This window comes from Symphodus melops (genome assembly GCF_947650265.1).
Source record: "Symphodus melops genome assembly, chromosome: 20".
NCBI classification, from domain to species: domain Eukaryota; kingdom Metazoa; phylum Chordata; class Actinopteri; order Labriformes; family Labridae; genus Symphodus; species Symphodus melops.
In genome coordinates this window covers 3106785-3129284 of record NC_136710.1, presented here as the reverse complement: position 1 = coordinate 3129284, position 22500 = coordinate 3106785, and the positions used below count along the sequence as shown (strand labels likewise).

The 22500-nt window shown below is 44.0% G+C and overlaps 1 protein-coding gene across 1 annotated transcript in view; it reads left to right on the top strand.

Annotated features, from left to right (window-relative positions):
• Positions 1–22500, top strand: part of LOC306841967 (phosphatidylinositol-binding clathrin assembly protein) — a 77644-nt gene that overhangs the window by 39888 nt on the left and 15256 nt on the right. The window contains 9 exon segments of the mRNA XM_079372012.1: positions 1155–1196; positions 5422–5507; positions 5641–5764; positions 11202–11335; positions 11970–12070; positions 13790–13900; positions 20722–20859; positions 21360–21390; positions 21862–21994. Coding sequence (XP_079228138.1) covers positions 1155–1196; positions 5422–5507; positions 5641–5764; positions 11202–11335; positions 11970–12070; positions 13790–13900; positions 20722–20859; positions 21360–21390; positions 21862–21994 — 900 coding nt within the window.

The window sequence follows — 22500 nt, the reverse complement described above, 5'->3', positions numbered from 1 at the left end:
AGAGCTGTGCAGTGTTAGGGCAGACTCGTGTTGTCGTGATTCGTCAGAAGGCTCAAGGCTCAAAGCTCTTTGCCTGTTTTTAGGTGTGAAAAAAAAGTCTCCACCTCCAATATGGCGGCCATCATGGAAAGGCTTCAAATCTGCCCTTCAGAGACGACGTCCATGTTTATATACAGTCTGTTTGACTGGACCTGTGCTGCCTCATGAAAGCGTCTGTTGGCCTCTCTTTAACGTAGAGAAGAGCAGCTGCTTGTTCTTGTTTCTTCCATCATTCTGACATAATTATCTTTGTCAATTCAGAGATTTTTTTTTTTTTTAAGTAAATGCAGTTTGCTTCAGTACAAGTCAAACACACAAGAAGTAATGTTTGGAAGCTTTTTATGTTTGTGTCTCTGAGATAAAGGTGGGGCTCCTCCTTGTGTTTGTGTGTTATGTTGACAGTTTAACCAGTAGAGTTTGTGTTACACAGCAGAAAAGGTAAGGAGGTCATGTGACCCTGCACCGCCCACTGATCAACACCCTGCTTCACACACTGAACTAAATATCCAGGAGGGTGATTTTCTTCTTTTTAGGTGGCCGACTTAATTCTCCTTTTCTGCAGATAAATCTGACAGTCGAGGTGTCAAACGACTGATACGACGTAAACCTCTGAGCTCGTGTCCATTCCTGCCCCGTGCAGGATTTTATGTTCTATATCTGTGTCCTGAAAAAGTCAACAAGTGTCTCGAGTTGTTTTGGAGATAATTTGGGGCGTAGCTGTCCCCCTTTTTTTTTTTCTTTTTTTTTTTAATCTATATAAATGTGTTCACGTGTTCATCATTCATCAGTTCGCACCATGCCCGCTCTCTCATTGGTCACCATCCAATCACTGTCAGGATTGGTGGCTTCATGAGCCAATCCACATGTCGAAAACTTTTCCTTGTTTATTTCTGTTGTCGTTTATGTTGACGCTGCCACCGCATGGAGTAATGATCCCCTGTTTTGTTTTCTTTTTCTCATCTTTTTTTTTTTTTTGTTTCTTTATTCAAATGGATTCTCCCCCTTCTGCTTTTTTTTTTTATTTCCCCTCCTCCTCCTCCTCCTCCTCTTCATTTTATCCCACCTTCCTGCCTTTCTTATTTTATTTTATTTTTTTGTTTTGTTTTTGACGACAGCAAGTTGGAATAGATCAGGGTGACATCCCAGATCTCTCACAGGTCAGTGTACATCTCACCTTCCACTTCTTCTTCTTCTTCTGTTTCTGACTCCTTTTCCTCGCTTCCTTTCTGACGCCTCACCTTCTTCTCCTCGCTTCCTTTCCAACCCTCCATGTTTGTTTGATTCACTTCACCCCTCCATATACCTGTGTCCATCCTCTCTTCTCCTCTCTCTCTCTCTCTCCACCCACTCACATTTATTCCACTCAACCATCTCGTCTCACCTGATCTGAGTCCACGCCGCTCTCCTCGACTTCGATTGATTTCCTGCTTTTCTCTGCTGCTCACACTTCCGACCGCAGGCGGAGGTGTGTTCATGTGGCCTGTTTAGGATATCTCATGGAGTTAAAAAAAAAAAAAACCTTCACAAATAATAAAGCTTCAGACCTTGTATCTCACCCAGAAATAATCATAATTGCTACAACAAAGGGCTTTAAAATAAGACAGCGTGGCTACGAGGGAATAGACTCCAAGATTTCTGTTTTTAATCGTCAAGGATAAAGCCGCCTTTGTCTCTCATTTCCAATTCTGAGGAATCGCTTCCAGCTTGTGTTCATCCTCCTCCTAATGGTTTACCAAGAGAGGCTGTAGACAATCCTGGTTAGACCACCACACATGGATACAGTTCTTTTTTTTATTTCAATCATTAAAACTGTGATTCTATTATTTCTATTAACTGTTTGTAATCTTAGATTTTAATGCTCTAGGATTAATCTGGAAATCTACACTAACTTCTTACCAGGGTTGTTAAAGGAAACATTTTTTAAAATTGCGATTAATCATTAAATTTGAATAGTTAATCACACTTTTAATCGCATGTTTGTGATTACATTATTTAGTGTTTAAACATTTGAATTCTTAGGCTTTTATTTTTTGAACGTTTGTGCCGTACTCGACTTGCTGTCAGAATATAAGCCTGCTTTTATTTTGAAATAAATGAACGACTTTCTGGTCTCTTAAACGGTCCCAAAGGTGAATGTTTGATACGACTTCAGACTCGTCAGCTGACGTGAAATGAGACGTTCAAAGACGCAGCAGTGGTCGATCTTTTCCTCACAGTGTCTCCTTATAATCTCTGCGACTACAGGGAGACACTGCAGAGGTTTACGTATGGTGCGCATGAAGGGACAAATGAATGAATCGTGATTCACTCGCTGATGCTAACAGTCGTTTCTTACTCAATTTCAAATCCCCGAAAAGGCAGAATATGTCAAAAAGTTCAAGGACTCCTTGAAGCTAACATCATGTGAATCGTCCTTTCGTTTAACTTCGGCATCGTTAGTTATCCGAATTGAGTCTCAACCAATTACTTGCAAATAAAAGTGTCATGGTCGACCGCTTGAAAGTCGGCGTCTGGTGCAAACTGGTGCTGACCAAATCTAGAGATATGTTGGGCCTGGAAAGATGCGGCTAACTGATCCTTCTGCTGCCTCTGAACTTGGACCGCCTGCAACGCAAGGCTCTGACATGACCGCTCTTTAAAATGCAGCCGTCAAAGGATGCAGCCCCCCTAAATTGGGACTGGTGGAAGAAGTTGAAGGGTTTCAAACCCCCGATGTGATTCTTCAGCTCAGTAAACTTTCGGTACTTTTTTTTGCACTTTGCAGAATTGAAAAGTCGCCGCTTTGGTGCTTTTCTGCTTCGAGAAACCTGTCAAAGGATCTCCCACACATGGACACAACTGGTAACATTTTTTTTCCAGCCACGACGGCTTGTGCTCATGCATTTCTAAAAAAAAAAAAAAAAAAATCATTACGGAGCGTAGGGCGGGAAGTTAACGGTGTGTGGATCGACTGTGTGGGTGTTACACTCCTAGTAAAACTGAATGTGGTCGTTAAATGGACCTTTTCTCTTCTCCCTCGTCTGTCGCAGAAAACAAAAGGATCTTACATTGTAGGTGGTGGGTTGCATACTGTACTGCTTACCCCCCCCCCCCCCCCAAAACCCCCCTGCATGAATATCACGCACAGCACGCTGTGACTGTATGATGGATGCGTGTGTGCGTGTGTGTGTTCAACGCACACTGCACCGCATACACTCAGAGGCATGCTCTTGTTTTTTCATTTCCCCTTGTGGAGCGACAGGGTGTTGACTGAGTTCAATATGAGTGTGTTGGCCTCAGGTGGCTTGCTTGTAGCTCTCTCTCTCTCGCGCACACACACACACACGCACACGCACAGAAATCTGGCACGACAAGCCATGAAAGCTCATGAATAGAAAATTAGGCTTCACCCCTCCGTTTTTTTGCATTTGCATGAAAGAAAATAATCCCTGCACCGGGTTTCCAATCGCTCGTTCAGATTTCCTCCCTCTTCCTTTAGATGTTGTTTATTTCATGTTTGTCATGCGCAGCATCACGGCTTTCACTTGCATGGAGGTGCTTTGATAGTGAATAACCCCCCCCCCCCCGCGTTATCAACGACAGAGGCCAAAAGGCTAATCTCTCTCAGGTTGGTTCATAGTTTAGAAAGGAACGTCTGTCACGACGGTCCCATCAGGAGATGTTGTTGGTTCGTTGTGCAGATCGGGTGGGTTGCGTTTCTGTTTCTGGGCGTCAGTCGACTTTTTTAGGGTCCAGCTGTGTTTACATCCACCGATCGCGTTCATGTGAAAGCCTCATAAGAGGAACCGTGGAGCCGGATTTCTTCCCACTCCTCTCGGACGCGCAGATGAAATGTCCAAGGACGTTCTTTTCAAATCTGTTTCCAAGTCTCGTGGATGAACCGTCTCAAGCAAGGCGGAGAAGACTTGTTTACCTTTTTTATTGGATCTGACGACGGAAAGAGAAGGAAACGCAGAAGTGCAGGACGAGAGCCGCGTCTCGGATTTGAACCTCGCCCACTTTGAAGACGATAGCCTCCACACGTTGGGTTCAATCTACCCGCTCGGCCATCGGTGGCCTGATTATTTGTCCATTTATCAATTGAATCAATCTGCCAACGATGAAGTGTTTTGGTGTTTGGCCCTTTTGAAGAGGTGCTTTGGATTAGCGAAGGTCCGTTTAAAGAATGCGAGAAGGAGCGTCGGGAGATAAGGAAACAGGCTGCCGGGTTTCAGTCTCGGAGCAAATATTGACTCTGCAGACGCAAAGTTCTTTCCACCGACTCAGCCAGTTAAAGCTGCTCTCTTTCTTTCATGCGAGTCTGTTTCTTTAACAACCAGGCAACAGTTTGGCGAGAAGCCGCCGTCTCGCCGAGTGCTAACAACTCCGGAGCCAAAACATTCCTTAATGTGTGTGTGTGTGTGTGTGTGTGTGTGTGTGTGTGCACGTCTGCAGCCCAACTTGACAGCACACTTTGCATTCTTGTGGACGGAGAGGCAGACGTGACGTTGTCACATTTTCTCAGTCGAAGAATCTCTCCTCCTCGACCAATGAAAAAAAAAAAAGAGCCGAGAACGATTTTTCTTTTCCTGCTCCTCAAACTGCGAGAGAACTTCTGATTGTCCACTTGATAATGCTTACGTCTTCGAGCGACTCCTTTTTTTTGGAGCATTAATGTGGCACTTAACGAGCACTTGAAGTCGCCGTCTTGTGCGAGGCGAGCTGAAGCCTGTTTTCCCGCAGTAGCGTAGCAACAATGCCCGAGTCACCTGCTCTCTCTCTGTGTGCTGCGGAAAGGGTTCAGCCCGAGTTTAACGCAGCGAAACAACAAAAAGCATTTTTCAGACACTCTTGACATTTATCTGGACTCGTCATTAAGAACATGTTAAGAGATTAGAGCGTAATCTGAATCCCCTCGTGGAGTGAAGGTGCAGAGATTTTGGGTTTAAGAACCCGAGCAGGTGTGACGGGACGAGCGTCCGATAAGAAAGACAAAACGCTTGAACGCAGCAAAAGGATTTAAATAGATTTTTTTTTTTTTTTTAAAACAGCAGAGAAACGTATCGCCCTCCGCTCGTGCAAAGTCAGGGGAGGAAGTGTCGCGACCTCTTCTCCGCTCTCCACCTTTTCCCCCCCTGCTCTTTGTCTCTCAGCCTTCCTCCTTTGTTCTCTCGCTCTCCCTTTGAGTCTCCTGCTAACCGTGTGAGTGTTTTTGCTGCATGTTGCCATGGCTATTCTTGGAGCCTGATGCACTCTGTTACCTTCCTGTGAGACTGACTAACTCTGGGTGCTGCTGTGCGAGTGTTAGTGTACGTATGGGCGGGTCTTTAGAGAGAGAGAGAGAAAGTGGAAAAACACATGTCGAGAGTTGAGTTTATGACTGAATGTCTTTTTATGTCTCAGGCCCCCAGCAGCCTTCTGGAGGCTTTGGAGCAGCATTTGGCCTCTCTGGAGGGCAAAAAGACCAAGGAGTTAAATGCAGACACCAGGTAGACCTCTTCATTCTCCACCCAGGCCCCCCTCCTGTTTTTCTTTACACGCTTTAACACCAGTCATTACATCAAGAGAGTCACCACTCAGTGCTTGAGTTTGTCTCGTGTTTTTTTTTTTTTTTTTTTGCAGAGCATCCACCCTGTCCAGCGCGGTCTCGTCCCTCTCCTCCACCGGCATGTCCTTCAGCCGCATGGACGAGAAGGAGAAGCAGCAGGCCCTGGAGGAGGAGCAGGCCAGACTGCAGGCTCTCAAGGTAACAGAGTTTGTGCTTTTGTACCCGATCACCTCTGAATGAAGGGGTCAGACTCGGTGCTGTGGCAGCAGAAACAGCAGCTGCAGCAGGTCGAGCTGTTGCAGCTCTCGCCTCTTTCTAAGCTTCTTCAACAGTCCCATTTAAACGGCATTTTCTTCAGGATTTTTCCCCGTTTACAGTTTGTATTAAGTTCTCTCTGTATCTGAAAACACTGTTTTTGTTAACGTCTATAAAACTTTTTTTTTACCTTTTTATAATGAGTCATTTTATTCAGGCGTCAAATAAGCAAAGTAACACAAACTTCATGAAAAACCCAACAAAAATGAAAATAATAAGAAAAGAACCGTACCACCAAAGGAACCCAATCAACGTCAGAACCAAGCCAACAGAAAAAAAACAAACAACCAAAAAGAACCCAACCGTCATAGGAACCAAACAGCATAAGAACCCAACAAATACAAAAAGTGCTGTTCCACCAAAGAACCATAAGAACCCCAAAACATGAACAAATAACAAACGCAACCAAAACAAACTCAACGTCCAAACAACAGAAGAACCAAGTCAATATAAGAACCCAGATAACATACAACCAAATAAGCCAGAAGAACCCAACATATATAGGAACCAAACATAAGAATCACTGAGTCAACATAAGAACCCAAAACCAAAGCAAACTCATCACCCAAACAGCCAGAGAACCCACCTAACACGAGAACCCAACCAATCGAATAACCCAAACAACATCAGGATCCAAACAACATCAGAACCCAAACAACATCAGAACCCAAACAACATCAGGATCCAAACAACATCAGAACCCAAACAACATCAGAACCCAAACAACATCAGGATCCAAACAACATCAGGATCCAAACAACATCAGAACCCAAACAACATCAGAACCCAAACAACATCAGAACCCAAACAACATCAGGATCCAAACAACATCAGGATCCAAACAACATCAGAACCCAAACAACATCAGAACCCAAACAACATCAGGATCCAAACAACATCAGGATCCAAACAACATCAGGATCCAAACAACATCAGAACCCAAACAACATCAGAACCCAAACAACATCAGGATCCAAACAACATCAGAACCCAAACAACATCAGAACCCAAACAACATCAGGATCCAAACAACATCAGGATCCAAACAACATCAGAACCCAAACAACATCAGAACCCAAACAACATCAGGATCCAAACAACATCAGGATCCAAACAACATCAGGATCCAAACAACATCAGAACCCAAACAACATCAGAACCCAAACAACATCAGGATCCAAACAACATCAGGATCCAAACAACATCAGGATCCAAACAACATCAGAACCCAAACAACATCAGAACCCAAACAACATCAGAACCCAAACAACACCAGAACCCAAACAACACCAGAACCCAAACAACATCAGGATCCAACCAAAAACAACAACAAATGAAGCCAACCAACGAAACGACCGAACCACCCAAAGACCCAAAACAACAAATAAAGTCAACCATCAAACCAGCCGTAGAAACAAAACTACACAAGAACCCAACAAGCAAAAGAACCGACCAACAGAACAATCCAAACCAATTTATAAAACTGTTTTAACAATAAGTATTAAATAAAGTAAGATGAACACACTTTAGAGGTGAGTTCTTCTCCACACTCAGAGAACAGAACAGAACTTTATTCTCCCAGTCTGTGGCTGTTTCTCCTCTCACATCGATCTTTGTTTGACTTCATGTCCCTGTAAATATTGTCTCTGCCTGTTTGTTTGCACTGGGAAAGAACAGAGAGTCTAAACTTCTTGTTTGTGTCGACTGGGAGGCAAATAAACCCGGATTCTGATTTTAACGTTGAACATTTTTAGTTGATGGTTGAACGTTGGGTCGTCTCGTCGTTCTTCATTTAAAATGTCGTTACGTGACTTTGGTTGATTTATTGTCATTTGAGTAGAAAAATAAATGTCTTTCAGTCTGACAGTTAAAACATGCAGACTGGATTTATCACATCGACAACAGATAGATAGATAGATAGATAGATAGATAGATAGATAGATAGATAGATAGATAGATAGATAGATAGATACTTTATTGATCCTGAGGGAAATTCAAGGCTAAACACAGAACAGTAACTGTGAGAGTCTGATAAAAGGTAGAAATGATCCATTAAAAAAAACATGTACTGCTAAACTCTCGTCGTGTGGACATCTGACTTCTTCTGCTCAGAGATTTCTCTACAACTTTTTTTTTTTTTTTTTCCCCGTGTGAGTGCGAGCTGAAGGCCGGGAGTCTCACAGCGATAGAAAAGTCGAGTGTAAAATGTGTTGACATCGAGCCCCAGGACTCCGTCCTTACAGCGAGCTGTAATTGAGTCTGTACAGAATCTGTGTGTGTGTGTGTGTGTGTGTGTGTGTGTGTGTGTGTGTGTGTGTGTTTAAAGTGCTGTATGCTTACATCCTGGAAGAAAAGATTCAGTGTGTGTGTCTTTATGTTGTCAGTATTTTAGTCGTGTATTTGTAGTTTGTGTGTTTCCTCTCAGATTAGGTGTGTGTGTGTGTGTGTGTGTGTGTGTGTGTGTTTGTTTGTTTGTGTGTGGTTGATTGGATTTTAGCGCCCTGTTTACTCTGTGCCCTTGGTCGCCCTGTTCCTGCCAGGGTCCACTGATTACCTCGGGCTTTTATTTTGAAGATAGAGCGAGTGAGATCATGAGAGAGAGGGCGAGAGAGAGAGAGAGAGGGCGAGAGAGAGAGAGAGAGAGAGAGAGAGAGTCGGGGTGAGCAGGGGTCAAACTGATACTCAGCTCCAGCTGTCTGAGAGCTCTGCTGTCCATATGGACTTAACACACACACACACATATACGTACACACACACACACACACACACACTCACACTCTTGAATGAGGAAAAAAAAGAAACACTTACACTCAGCTTGGGTCCAGCTGGGGCCGCAGCCCAAACAATAACAGCAGCTCCCGTTTGTTCCTCTCCACGCTGTCAGAATACAAATGAAGAGGATCCAGTCCGGCAGGAGATCCTGTTTATTCCTCAGCTCAGAGTGAGCGTTTCCTCTGAACGCTGACGCGTACGGGAAGAAGTCGATCGGACTTTATCCGATAATACAATCAAAATAAACGAGACGTCAGTTTTACTCAAACCCGGTTTTGTCGTCAGTCATCTTGAACAAACCGCCTCCTGTGGACTCGCTCTCAGTGACCGGGCTGCACAGGCGGGAGTCCGCTTTGTCTTGCTCAATGGCACCTCTGCAGTTACCAGACTTATTCTAGACTTGGTCCACCCTGGGACTTGAACCAACGACCCCCCCCCCCCTCCAGTTCCCCTTCCTGGATCCCTGCAGACCGAGCTTTGTTGATTGACAGCTCTGTCGACGAGTGCACGCTGTGCTCCGGATTAACAGACACGGAGAGAGGAAACGCAAACAACAAGAATCATTGAATTTAAAAATAAAATAAAATCTGCTTTAAACGGAGACGAACATCTCGTCTGCTTTGGACGCTCATGAAACAAATGGAGCGTCTTCTGCGTCTGTACGTCGTCGATTTTGAAGTGCATCTTTTCAGAAAGTCTGTTTTTGTGAACGTAGCAACAGCAGCACCTCCGCACAGACTCGCAGAAGAAGAATGTGTTTTAATCAAACTGGATCAGTTCTCTGCAGGGAGCGTCGGCAGCCGCGTTGTACTGTGATCGTTATCGGGGAGAATAAACGTCACGGGAACACGTCTGGCATCAAAACACGGCGGCGACTGTGTGCAGATAAAAATCCCCCACGGGCTCTGAGGAAGCAGCACGTTTTCTCCCATCATTCCCACCGCAGCCCTCCGTACTCCAACATGCTCGCAGCGTGTTAACGCACAAGTGCGTCGATCTCAGAGGAGAGATCAGGTCAATGCGTCGGCGATAGTAATAAGACCCGGTGGGAAATCCAATATGTATGAGCAGAAGAACATATTAATAGAAATCAATCAATAGCTGGGTGATCTTTAATGTTGTCCCATGTGGGATCATTCAGGAATAAGTGCGTAATCTCGACCTTCCTGAATTATTTACACTTTCACATTACTCGCCAAACGCCAACGTAACGTCGTCTTTAAGGGCAGCTTGATCGGAAAGCTGTTGGACGTCAGATTTCCCAGCATGCATCACACTAACCCCCCCCCCCCCCCCCCCCCCCCGGAGCCAAATGTTTTAATCCAAGCAAGAAATGAAAGTGTGGACGAGAGGTGCAGCGGCGTCGGAGCAGCTTCCAGGTTGATCTTCTATCAGCAGCTGACGAATCATCAGACTGCGAACACCGAACCATTCTGGTGTTTGTGAACCTGCCGCGGTTTTTTTTACTCTGACTGATTGGTTGGTTGCAAATTTTTTAAATGTCAATAAATAAATAAATGAGGGACCTGTGTCGGATCTTAACGTGAGGAATCTGAACATCTGAGACGTCTGTGATGTTTAAAGACGTGGGACTGCTGATATTGGGATTCCATTGACCTACATGGAGCATTGATATGAAGGCAATATGTCGATATAGAGACTCTGTGGCTCAGTCCCCCCCCCCCCCAACTCCTGTCCGACAGTGTTAATCCCCCCGATGTGGACAGAATATCCCGATCTGTCCTCCTGACAGTATTTCTATATTTCCTGCTGCTGCTTCAGTTTGTTGTCGACTTTCATCCATTTGTAGTGAAGGCAGCATCAGGACTCTGCTGATGACGGAGCCAAAAAAAAAAAAAAAAGTGCTGGTGGGATTTAACAGACAGTCGGGGGGGGGGGGGGGGATCCGACCTGCAGAGTTAGTTTGTTTTTAATCGTCATTAGAAACCATTATCATTAGTTTTTAAACACTTTCACTTAATCGTCTGTCGTTAAATTGTGTTTTCTTTATCCCACACCAGCAGGCCTCGCTGGCACGGGAAAACAAGCAATCAAGTCTTTTTTTTTTCTTTTTTTTTTAGAAGTTAACTTGGATGAAGGCCTGAGTTTCAGTCTTCTTCTGCAGCCAGTCACTCTTAAAATACCACCAAAGAACCCCAAAGTCCACTTTTCTCTCCGTGTTTTCATCGTAACCACTGAAACACTGGGCATGTTCGCAGCGAGCCCGTTGGCAGAGACGCGGCGTTGAAAGGGACAGAAGGGACTCCTCTGAAAACGCTCGGGTCAGGTCAGCTGCTGGGAACATTTTGGCCGCCCCAAAAAAAAAAAAAAAAATCTATTTCCGTGTGTGTGTGCGTGCGTTTGTGCACACCTTCAAGTTAAATTTGCTTTGCGTGCGTGAGAACGTGTTTGCCTCTTACCAGGATTCCACTTAACGGGAATTTGTTCATTTGTTAAAGGAAGTGACTGTTTGACAATGTCTTCCTGATTGCATGATGTTTACTTTCTGTGTGTGTGTGTGTGTGTGTGTGTGTGTGTGTGTTTTCAGGACCAGCGGCTGAAGGAGATCGGCATACATACTCCGCCCTCTGCCTCCCCGAGCAGCCAGTCGATAGGCAGCGCCAACAACAACCACATCGCACCGACGCCAGAGCTGTTCAGCTCCGCGCTGTCTGCCAACAGGTGCGCTCGCACGCGGATCAACACGACTCCGTATACATTCACAACAATTCAGGATGAGCTGCTTCCTACTACATGTCCCAGAATTCTTGCCGCAAACGCTGACTGAGACGGCTGTTTACTCAGGAAGTGCAGCTTATCAACTTACTTTACTGTATGTCCATAAAAAGTCAAGCTGAGCTGAGCGGATTATTAAAGTCATTAATTTTGTTTAATTTTAAAACAACCTGCTGCTTCTCCACTCTTGATGCAGTGAAATCCCTCCAATTACAGAAACGCATCCTGGCTGTAATGTAGAGATACAGATAAGAAAAAAAAAAAAAAAAACCCAACAGTGTAACTGGCTCTCGATTTACTGCTCCTAACTGTTTTATTGCTCTGTGGAAGTTTTTACAGCTCTCCAGAGAGCGAGGATTCATCTTTATCTGCGACAATCGAACACTTTTAGTGGCGACTTTAGCTATTCAGACGAGATGGATTAAATATTAAAGCTCCGTCTCTGTCTGTCAATTCCATCCCTCTCTTTGTTTATCCTCTCCTGGCTCACTCTTTCTATTTCTTCACTTCAAATCGCTTGTTTCACCTTCTTAACCCTCTCTCTCTCTCTCTCTCTCTCGCTCTCTCTCTCGCCCCTTAGTGTGCCCAATCTGAACAGCGACCTGTTTGATCTTCAGCCGACCTTCATCCCCGCTGTGCAGAGCAATCCTTCAATCTCCAACGCCAACAGTGCCTGGGGAGGTACGCTGGCCTGCACACACTCTTCACGTGCACAAACACACACACCTGCATGTTCACGTATGTGAAGGCAACAGAAGGGATGCCGATAAGACGGACTCTCAGCTCCCGGCACAGGCGGATAAAAACAGTCCGAGGATAAGAGTGTGCATCGTTTGTGTTTTTCCTCTCGCTTGTCATTCACGTCGCTATCAGTCCATTCATTCTGTTTTTGTGTAAACCATCCATCCACCCCGTCGTTATTTCATCTCCTCGCTCCAAGAAACTAGTCTTGCATGACCCAGCTGGTGTGTCATTTAAACGGGGAAATAAAACGGGCAGCAGGTGTTTTTATTGTAAATCCTTGCGGTGTTATGTAATAACAACAAATCCTGTGTGTTCACACGCCGGTCACAGGCGATGCCGGCAGAGATGCACCCGCCGCGTCTTTGTTTTCTTGTTTGTCAGAGTGGATGAAAATCTTCTCGCAGCACAACTGCTGAGCAACAACTCGACTGACTCGACTTTTCATCCCAGAGTCAGCTGACTCGAGACAAAACGTCGCAAAAAAAAGATGCTTCGATTAGCACTGTTAGCTTAAAAGTGTTGCAGGCTACATGGCAGAGGATTAAAGAGAATAAGAGCACGAGCAAAGTCAGAGCTAGCTTAAAGATCTTAGCTTAAAGAAGGTCATATGTGTTAGCTTAGCAGCAAGTAAAGAAGGGGGGGCTTTGGGACTCCCCTAACCCGAGCTAGCTTGGCTAAATCTGAAGCGAACTGAGTTGACCTCTCAGCACCTACAAAGATCGTTCACTGACACGTTTTTGAATCTGTATGAAACAAATCAACAAACTGGAAATGTGGATTTGTTGCGTGCAAGCGTATATCTACATTTTACTGGATCATGTTAGCCTGTGGTTACGACGCAGGAAGTCAAGTTTGTCATATCGTCGCTTTTTTGTCCGATGATTAACTTCAACGACCGGACTAGCTTTTGTGCTAACCTAAGTCAAGCTAAGCTTGCCAAATGCTGGCTGAAGCTTTATATATGACGAACAGAATTTAGCGTGGCGTCAAACGTCTCAGGACAGTTAGATATGACCGTTTTTTAAGCAGTCACTGAGTATTATGTTTTCCAAATGAAAGCTAAAGAGCCGTTTTAAATGCTCTTTACAGGTCGTACTGTACACGTGCACCACTTTGTATCCGTCATTTTTAATCTTCCACATTTTCTAGATCGTCTTGGTGAATCTGTCATGTTTCCTGGAAGGTTAGCGGTAGCGGTCTCATCATGTTTATTTATAGACGACGTCGCTGCGGCGCACTGGCTCTCTTGTGTTTCTTGTCGGGTGTTCTTGTTTCGTGGACGCCACAAAGACAGACGCTCTCTAAAGGCTTCAAACTCTAATCCCCAGCAGGGATGTGGATGAAGACAGCAAAACAAAAGGTGTACCGCTGGATTTCCTCTCGCACAGGCTCAACGCTGCAGTGAAAGCCTCGACATTCCCCACAGCCTGAGCACAATCCCACGTTACTCAGCAACAACAATGGCAGCATGCAGGAGACTGTAATGTCCATGTTGGCAATCAAATGGGATTAGTTTGGTGGGAGGTGTTGGAATCCTAACTGGAGCAGCCTAAACCAATATCTGATGTTTAAATCCGGAGTTATTTCAGAGCTTCACCCATCCTGTAGTTGTCTTAATACAGTTTTTAATGGATCATATCTAACTGCATCCCTCAGGATTGGAGAGCCAGCCTCTGCAGCAGACCACCCCGGCCATGACCCTAGATTTCGATGCTGTGTTTGGGAATAAGACAACGCCAAGTAACAACGGCACACAACCTGCAGCCGGTAAAGCCCGACTCTGTCTGACTGTCCAGGCAGATGCTGAAACTTAAAACCTTTTTGGCTTTGCTGGCAAGCACAATCGTAGCATTTTTTACTAACACTCTGGTGCAATGGTTTGTCTTGCCACTGCGGGATGTTTCCAGCTTTTTTTTTTTTTTTTTCCCAGAAAGCCCTTTGTTTGCAGTGCAGCTTGTGTTCAGGGTTCGCTGGTTTCTTTGCTCTAATCTAATATAATCACGTCACGTGTCTAACCGTTCTGCTCGAAAGTAACTATTGGGGCGTTTTGGTTCTGGTGTTCCACCTGGCTCTGACTTTGGACGCACAAACTTCTCTCTACACTTTGAGTAAAACTCTTGGGAGCTGGTCTGCTTTCATTTTACAAGTACGGTGATTACCCCGAGGGTTTCACGGGTTTGAATAAAGGAATCACTAAATCCGGATTGGTGGTTGGAAAAATAATCATAGCCTCCGTCCTCCTGTCAACTTGTAAGAGAAGAAAAAAAGAGAACATTTTCTTTGGTAAAACATTTTTTTTCCCCCCAAAACAAAAAATAGAAGCAAGCTGTTTCATAAAGTAGGAATTCAGGGCTTTGAAGGATTCAACGTCAGTCGTTTTATAGTTTCGTTTTTACTGAGCTGAAAGTTAACAGACTCCAGACTGGAGTTTACTCAGTAACTCAATTTGTCGTTTATGGTTCCTTTAAGGGGGCTTATATCAAACATCAGAACTGAGAAGTGATAAAGAAAATGACTTCAAATTCTTGTTTGGAGTCTTTTTTTTTTTTTATGCCTTGATATAACATTTTTGGGATATTTCTCAAACATATTTCTGTATCATTTTACTCTCCAGTCAAAATGTTCTAATCCAGTGAAAAGACTAAACTTAAGACATCTTAAATGAGTACGTCGAGAGTGTGACACGACTCTCTTGTTGTGCTTTTTGCTGCCTGTTCTCTTAACAGCTTCAGACTGATGGCTTAAGTGTTGCAGGTCTGGGACTCTGGCTCCGAGCCCTCTTATTAGCTTACTTTCTTTTTAACCTCTCAGCTGCTTGACACAATCAATCTCCGGGCTTCTCAACCCCCCTTTTCGGGTCTCCAGACGCCCCTGAAAAAGCATATCATTTTGAAGGCGCGGCGAGTTATCGACTGCTCTGGAGGCACAGCAGATAAGAGCGACTACCTGCAGAGGTCATCTGAAGACTATTTTTATCACAGAGGGAGGAGGGGGGGGGGCGCTCAAAGAAGAAGAGCGGGATTAAACCGCCGGAGGAAGTTATGTAACTTTGACGTCTTAAAATGTGACTTTTTTTAATCATCTCAAGGACGCGTTTGGAGATCTTTGTTATTCTTAGTAGAAAACGTCGACGAGCTACTTTCAACGCGTCGTCCTCGTGCAGATGTGTTTTTTTGGAGCCTTTCGTAGATGAACTCTCTGTGTCACAGTCGATCTGTGTTACCAAGAAACCCCTGAGCGAGCCGTGCTGCTGCTGCTGCTCTGGTAACGTGCTCCTTCTCCGTGATGAGCGTGGGCACTGGTTTTATTTTTAGATGAAAGTCTTCATACACCTTAGCAGGGACACAGTCACATCTCCTGTCTGCTCATCACGGCTGACATTGAGTGAGTCGGATACACTGACTGGACGGAGCTGATTGTTTGTTTTTTTTCCACAGCCAAGATGTCTGACACCGTGACATCATTAAATAATAAACTTGACATTTGATATTGAAAACAGATAGATTATAAAGTATCAATGGTTGAAACCTCCCGAATCGCGTTGAACCAGAAAAGGCGGCAATAGAAGTGGGTACTTCGGGTTGGGTGAACCGGAGGGTCGCCAGTTCGAGTCCTGGTGTGGACCGAAATATAGAAGTTGGTTTGGTAGCTGGAGAAGTGCCGAGGCCCGGAGGTGCTCTTGAGCAACGCATCAGACCCCCCCCCAACAGCTCTGCTCCCTGTGTGTGTGTGTGTGTGTGTGTGTGTGTGTGTGTGTGTGTGTGTGTGTGTGTGTGTGTGTGTGTGTGTGTGTGTGTGTGTGTGTGTGTGTGTGTGTGTGTGTGTGTGTGTGTGTGTGTGTGTGTGTGTGTGTGTGTGTGAACGTTGGAACTAGCCACCTAGCACGGATGCTAACGTCTTACTTTCAATTACAGTTTTAATCTTACACACTTTATTAGTCGTGGAGGAAATCTAACTTTTGTTCAGTTAATGTGAGACGTGCTTCATGCACATGTAGGCTGGGAAACAGACTGGGGGGGGGGCTGCTCAGGGACTGTTTCACCCTCGCCATTTTACCACGTCCAAAGTTGTCCATATTTTAGTGACCACCCATCTGCTTCACTGGAACGATCCGTGCCTTAATAAGCCAACTGGTTTCACATGAACTTATTTGTATGACAGCATAATCAGGCAGAGCAGCTAGATCAGGAAGCATAAATCTGAAATAATCTTCAAATCCTCCTCCTCCTCCGAGAGGAGGGGGGGGGGGAGAGGGGGGGGTCTCTGGAGGATACGAGAGTCGTGTATAATTATGTGACGTGTCTCCATCACTTTATCATCCTCCTTCACGTTATTAGCTGTATTTGCTCAGCTGTATCATTTCTTCCTCAAACATTTGCCGGGGGGGGGGGGGGAGAGTAAATGTTGAAGGAGTCACAGTGCAGATCGTGTTCAGGACTCGCTGCTTCTTTCGCTCTAATCTCGTTTAACCCCGTCGGTGTCTTCTGCTGCGCCGCCGCCGCCGCTGCCTGGCTCTCGTTTTGGACGCACAAACGTCCCTCTATTAATAGTTTATGTGTGTCGAAGCTGCCACTACAACTACCAATACACCATCTGGGGCTACTGGCAGAGTCTCATAAAATCTGTGTGCGTCCGCGTGTCTTTGTGTTTGGTTGTGTTTGTTTGTGCGTCTGCGACTGCTCGCACCTCGTCTGTCGTTTTACCTCCGTCCCATCTGCCCGCTTCTGTTCGTCCGTTTTGTGTTTGTTTGTTGTTCACGCCATTCCCACCTTCCAACGGCTCCTCCTCCTCCTCCTTCTCCTCCTCCCTCCATTTATTTCATCTGCCTCGTCGTCTCCCCATCACACTTCACGAGGCAAGAATCACCCAGGCAACTCTTTTCCATCTGCTCCTCCTCCTCCTCCTCCTCCTCCTCGTCCTTTATCTGATTCTTTCATCCACCTTTCACTGATAGCTCACTCTGTTTCAGAGTTCAGAGCGACGTAGCTACTTTTTTAAATCAAGATTGGTTTCTTTAAAGGCAGAGCTCGATTTATATTCATGGTGGTGAAACATAATGTTTTTGTGCGTTTTTTTTTTTTTAATTTTTTTTATTTCCCCATCATCCTGGATAATTGATTTTATCTTTCATAATCCTTTCCACTTTCTACCTCTGCCTTTTTCTCTGATCTTATTTCTGTTTCACTGAAATGGAAACGTGCTTGTTTCGGTAAACCTCTCGTTGATTGTAAATGTCCCTACCTGGTTACCTTTCTATACATCTGGGATGTAATTCTACTGAATTTATGTGGATTTTCTGTGTTTGAGTAACTAACAAATTTCCCGCTAATAAACTTTGGGCTGCCTGGGCACGAAGCCCAGATATGTTTACAGCCTCTTAAATAAAAGGCTATCTGTCAGCGCAGTTTGAATGTCTATTTTTATTATTTTTTTTACTGCTATAAGATCGACATCTGAGATCTAAAACTAATGAATGAAATCCACTCGTGCACATGCTGCACTGTATCCTCTGCGTACAATGACTCAGTCTCCTGACAGGACGTTTAAGAAACTCAGCGTCGACTGGTACCCCTCCTCTAACATCCTTTTATTTAATTATATTTAATGCTAACGTCTGATGTCAGACGGGCAGTGCGAACCAGGAAGACGTTTGTGATGAATGAACGTCAGCGAGGCTTAAAGGGTCGATGAAGTGATCCCACCTCTGTGATGCAATCGGAGGTCGTAACAGGGGGGCGTTACAGGGACGAGACAGGATCAACGCAGCCAGCAGGGGAGTGCAGTGCCGTGTGTGTGTGTGTGTGTGTGTGTGTGTGTGTGTGTGTGTGTGTGTGTGTGTGTGTGTGGAGCTCCAGCTGTTTCTGCAACGTCGTTTCTGTAATTTGAATCCACAGACTGAGAAAACATCTTTGGGCTAAATTGGTCTAAAAGAACAAAGACGGAGTGACTGCGGAGCTTCGTGGTTAACGGCGCTGTTGCTGAATCGCCCTCTGGTCAGGATTATTTTACATGGGGTTAAAACTGTGTCATTGAGTTCAGGTCACAAGAATCCCTTATTTTAACCAATAAATGAATTCCTGCAGGTTTGCCTGTTCGGTCTCTGCAAAAGGTTTTCGATAATCCCGCCTTTAAAAACATGTCTCTCATTGAGTAAATGCTCACACATTTCTCCCTTTCAGTCTTTTTTTTTTTTTTTTTTGAACCCCTGACATGGATTAACTCTCTTCCTTCCCTTTGATCCTAAACTCTATTGACTGTCGATTCCTCTGCCGAAACACCTAAGCTAACACTGATAGCATTATCCTCCCTTGGTCAATACCACTCTCAGTGCTCGCTCCATCTACTCCTCCAACTCCCAATTCCCTCCTTCCCTGTTTTCTTCTTCGTGTGTGTGATCGACTGAGGGATCTTGTTTTGTGTGTGTGTCCCCCCCACCCTCCTCTTCCTCTTTTTATCTTCTACTCTCGCCTCTCTCACTCTCTTGATTCGATTTAATTCACTGGGATTTTACTGACACGTCGGGTTAAGAAACAGAACAAATCACCCACGTCGCCGCCATGTTTTATCACAGCGACAACAATGAAGAATACCTGGACAATGCAACATTTTTACAGTGGAGAGAATTTCAAAAGATAGTGGACACAGTTTGTTTTTTTTCCTTTGCTTATTCTCTCTGTTGAACTTTCTTTTTCTTCGCCTCTGCTCCTCAGGCTCGTTCTTTTTTTCTCCTCATCTGCTTGGCTAGCAGTAAAAGTGTTTTCTGAATCTCTTGTGTCAGCACCGCTGTCAGACCTACACACCGCTTCCAAACTAAATATTATTCCTCCCTCTTTTTTTCCCACCATCAGCTGCTTCTCTTTCTTTCTTTTTTTGCTTTTTCTCCTCGTCTGTGTTTAAACAGGACCGCTGTACATTTACAGTAGTTTTCTTACATCCACATTTGCCGCTTCTTGTTTCAGGATTTGTTTTATGCACTTCATCTCTTCTTCTTGACTCCATGTTTTGAGCCTCTTGTACAGAAACACACATACGAGATTTTTAGATATCGCCAAAAAATCTTCCTATAAATCTGATCTGAGCTTTCTGAAGCTATAAATCTGTTAAAGTTGTGATGTTGTAATAACGTGTGCGGTGAAGACAACAGTACACTGTCCCTGAAGTCTGAAACTTTTAGCTTCTGTTCAAATTTCAATTTCTGTTCAAAGTAATTTATCAAATCTATCTCTGTAATCTAATTATTCAATCTGTAAAAGTGTAACTGTGTAAAAGCACAGAAGGATACGCTAACAAATGTTGTTCTCTTTCTGTGATTGTCCGATCCGGATATTAAGGGTAGGAATGCAGCGACCATGAATCTGAAGTAAAAAATCTCACATTTCAGCTTAAGCACCAAATGTAAAGAGTAGAAAGGAGACTTTGTGCAGGGTGAAACTTAAACACTGTCACTTAAACATACACCTAAGTTAAGTACAGAAACGAAGCTTCTGGCAGCGACGCAGTCACACCTCCTGTTCTCCTCCTGCAGAGTAAAACTGAGCCATTAGCTGAACGAGTGCTGATACTGGAAATCGTTACCACAAACACTTTCACATAAAGCAAACAGGAAATGACTGTCTTTTGCACCTAGCGATGAACACACACAGTCAGTCTCCACACAGACTCACACTCGTGTTTAAACTCCCAGCAGTGCAGAGTTTAATACATGAGCGCTACCAACAGATGAATCAATCACATCTAGAACAAGAGCTGCAAGCGTCTGAGTCAGGGATTACAGTCTGCTGCTGATAGAATGAGGCTGCTGTAAGGCTGCAGAGTGTATCTGCTTTAAACAGGACTCTCTGTCCATGCAGTGTAGCTGAACGCTAAAAGTAGAGCAGTAATAATTCAATTAGAGGAAAACGTTAGCAGAGAAATTACGGTTCGTATTAAAATGTTCCACTCTGCAATGTTCACGGATCAAAAAACAGTCCAGAGCCGCTTCAATAAAGTCGTCATGTAGCCTAGCATGAAAAAAAAAAAAGCAGGAAGTTAAGTTCATTATCTTTTAAATCCAGATCGAATATATTTTCATAGATAATTTGAACTCAGATGTTTAACTTTCCTGAGTTTAGCTAGCTAGCGATTTAAGCTAACGTTTGTTGTAAGCTTTCTATCAGCCTTTATGATTAAAATATGTTTTATTCTTTTTCAACATGCTTTAATAATGACACCTGAAACCCCAATAAATGTTACTAACTAATTAAATAGCTTTTTTCCCTTCTCTGTATAGCTATGTTACTTTACTAGCTAGCTAGCTAGCTAGTTGGTTAACCTTTGCCTCACACACACAGCTAAATACATGTGTTGCTCTTATGCTTATGGGTTTTTGGTTTCAAACTGCAAAAGCACAAAAATATCTCCAATCTTTGCAGCTCGCTGTCTTCGGATTCTTTTTTTTCCCCATTGTTTTCCAACTCTCATGATTATCATAACATATCTTTGTCTGTGTACTAACCACTCAGTGTTCACGTCTGCCTGTAAGAGCTTTCCTTACAGCAAGAACTGTAGTTTTCTTTTCCAGCTGATGTTTAAGTTTGTTTCTCGTTCAGGTTTCGATGCTCTTGGCGACCTGTTGAAGCCTACGATTCCCACGCACTCTGCACCTCCTCCTCCACAAATGGCCATACACCCTGGAGGAAAGCTGCTAGCCAATGACCTCGACTCCTCTCTGGCCAACCTCGTGGGCAGTGAGTGTCAAGATCAGCACACAAACACAAACTTACAGAAGAAAGTGTCTCACAAAAACTTCCAGTATCTGTCGAAGTATTTTACTGGCCAAAAAAAAAATTTATTTTTAACACGTGAAATGCCTGGCTATACAAGAACATTTAGATATTTCCTTTTTTTTTACTTGAATTGATTATATCAGATGCATGCATTTTCAATCATTTAAATCGCGACACAACACTAAAACACCTTTTTTATTTTCTGATTTAAGCTTTCACACAGCTCTTTGAGCTTTTTTCCCAACAATAATATATCACCAGCTTGTTTGGCGGTCTGCTTTTATTACAGTCGCTTGTAACGGTTTGATTACAATCTGGTAAAAATGTGCACAAATGATTATGTAAGACAGCAAAGGGGAGGGAAAACTCCTCTTCAAGGTAAAACACGTGCTCCACTGTTTTTTAATTCATCCTTTTTGAACAATGATGACTCACTTTCTTTGTTTCCGTTCCCTCCTCAGATCTGCAGTTTGGTGGGACACCGGCCAAGAAGTAAGTGTCTTGAGTTGAGATGACACCTTGTTGTGTTTGCAGTCTGGGCTGGAGGATTTATCCAATAGCAACACAAACAATCCCGCCTGCCAGGCATTACCTACTTACAGGCTGCCAACACATAACTTTTCACTGCTTAGAGTAAAAATCTAATTAATTATGAAGTATTAAATGTTTTTTGTTACTGCCCAGGTTTGTGAGAAACTGCTTCTGTGGAGTGTTGGAGGCAAGAGAGACGTTTTCCTGCAGTACTTTGGTTGCTCTTTAAAATTCACGATGCACCTCACAGAGAATATAAAAACTATACAGGGTTTGAAAGAAAGACGAATCCACAAGTTAAAAGCCTTCGCTGTTTTACTTTTCTTCAAAGTATTTCGGTGTTGGGTGAGAAATTGACGACGTGTTTGGAGATGGAATATGCAGGAGAAAAGTCTGACTTGTTTCGTTGCTCTGCTCGTCCCACCCCTCCAGGCCAGAGATGCAGTGGAGCCAGTCCGGGGAGAAGAAGCTGACGGGGGGCCATAACTGGCAGAATAAGACCATGTCGACCACACAGTGGGGCCCCGCGCCCATGGCCCCGCAGCCTATGCCTGTACAACACGTGGTAAGGACTTAAAAACACACAACGAGAAGGGGGGGGGGGTTCATCAAGGGGTCTGAAAATCCTGCTTAAAGTCCTGAAGGATATTTCCTGCTCATTACAACTTGGATCTCATTTCATAGTTTAGGTCATTATTGTTAAACTCTTTTGATTGCTTATCTTTACTTATTATACATTTGGTGGATGAAGAAGCTCAGACGGATAAGATCGTCGTCTTGGTCCTTCTGTACAACCGATGTTTCAGCAAATTAACTTTTCTTACTGACAAACCTTTTTTAGATCATATCGAATAGAATAAAATGTTGACTTCTCTTTCATCTTAGTCATGTGAGTTACAGCGATGATGCTGTCATGAACTGTAACAAATAATGACGTGAAATCATTTAAATGAGAGTAACAGGTTGTAATGGAGCTAAATGAACCCTCGATCAAGGTGTCTGTGAGTTTTTCAAACGTCTTAAAAACAATGCCTCTTCTGAGCGCTACGTTAATAATAAACTATAAACTCA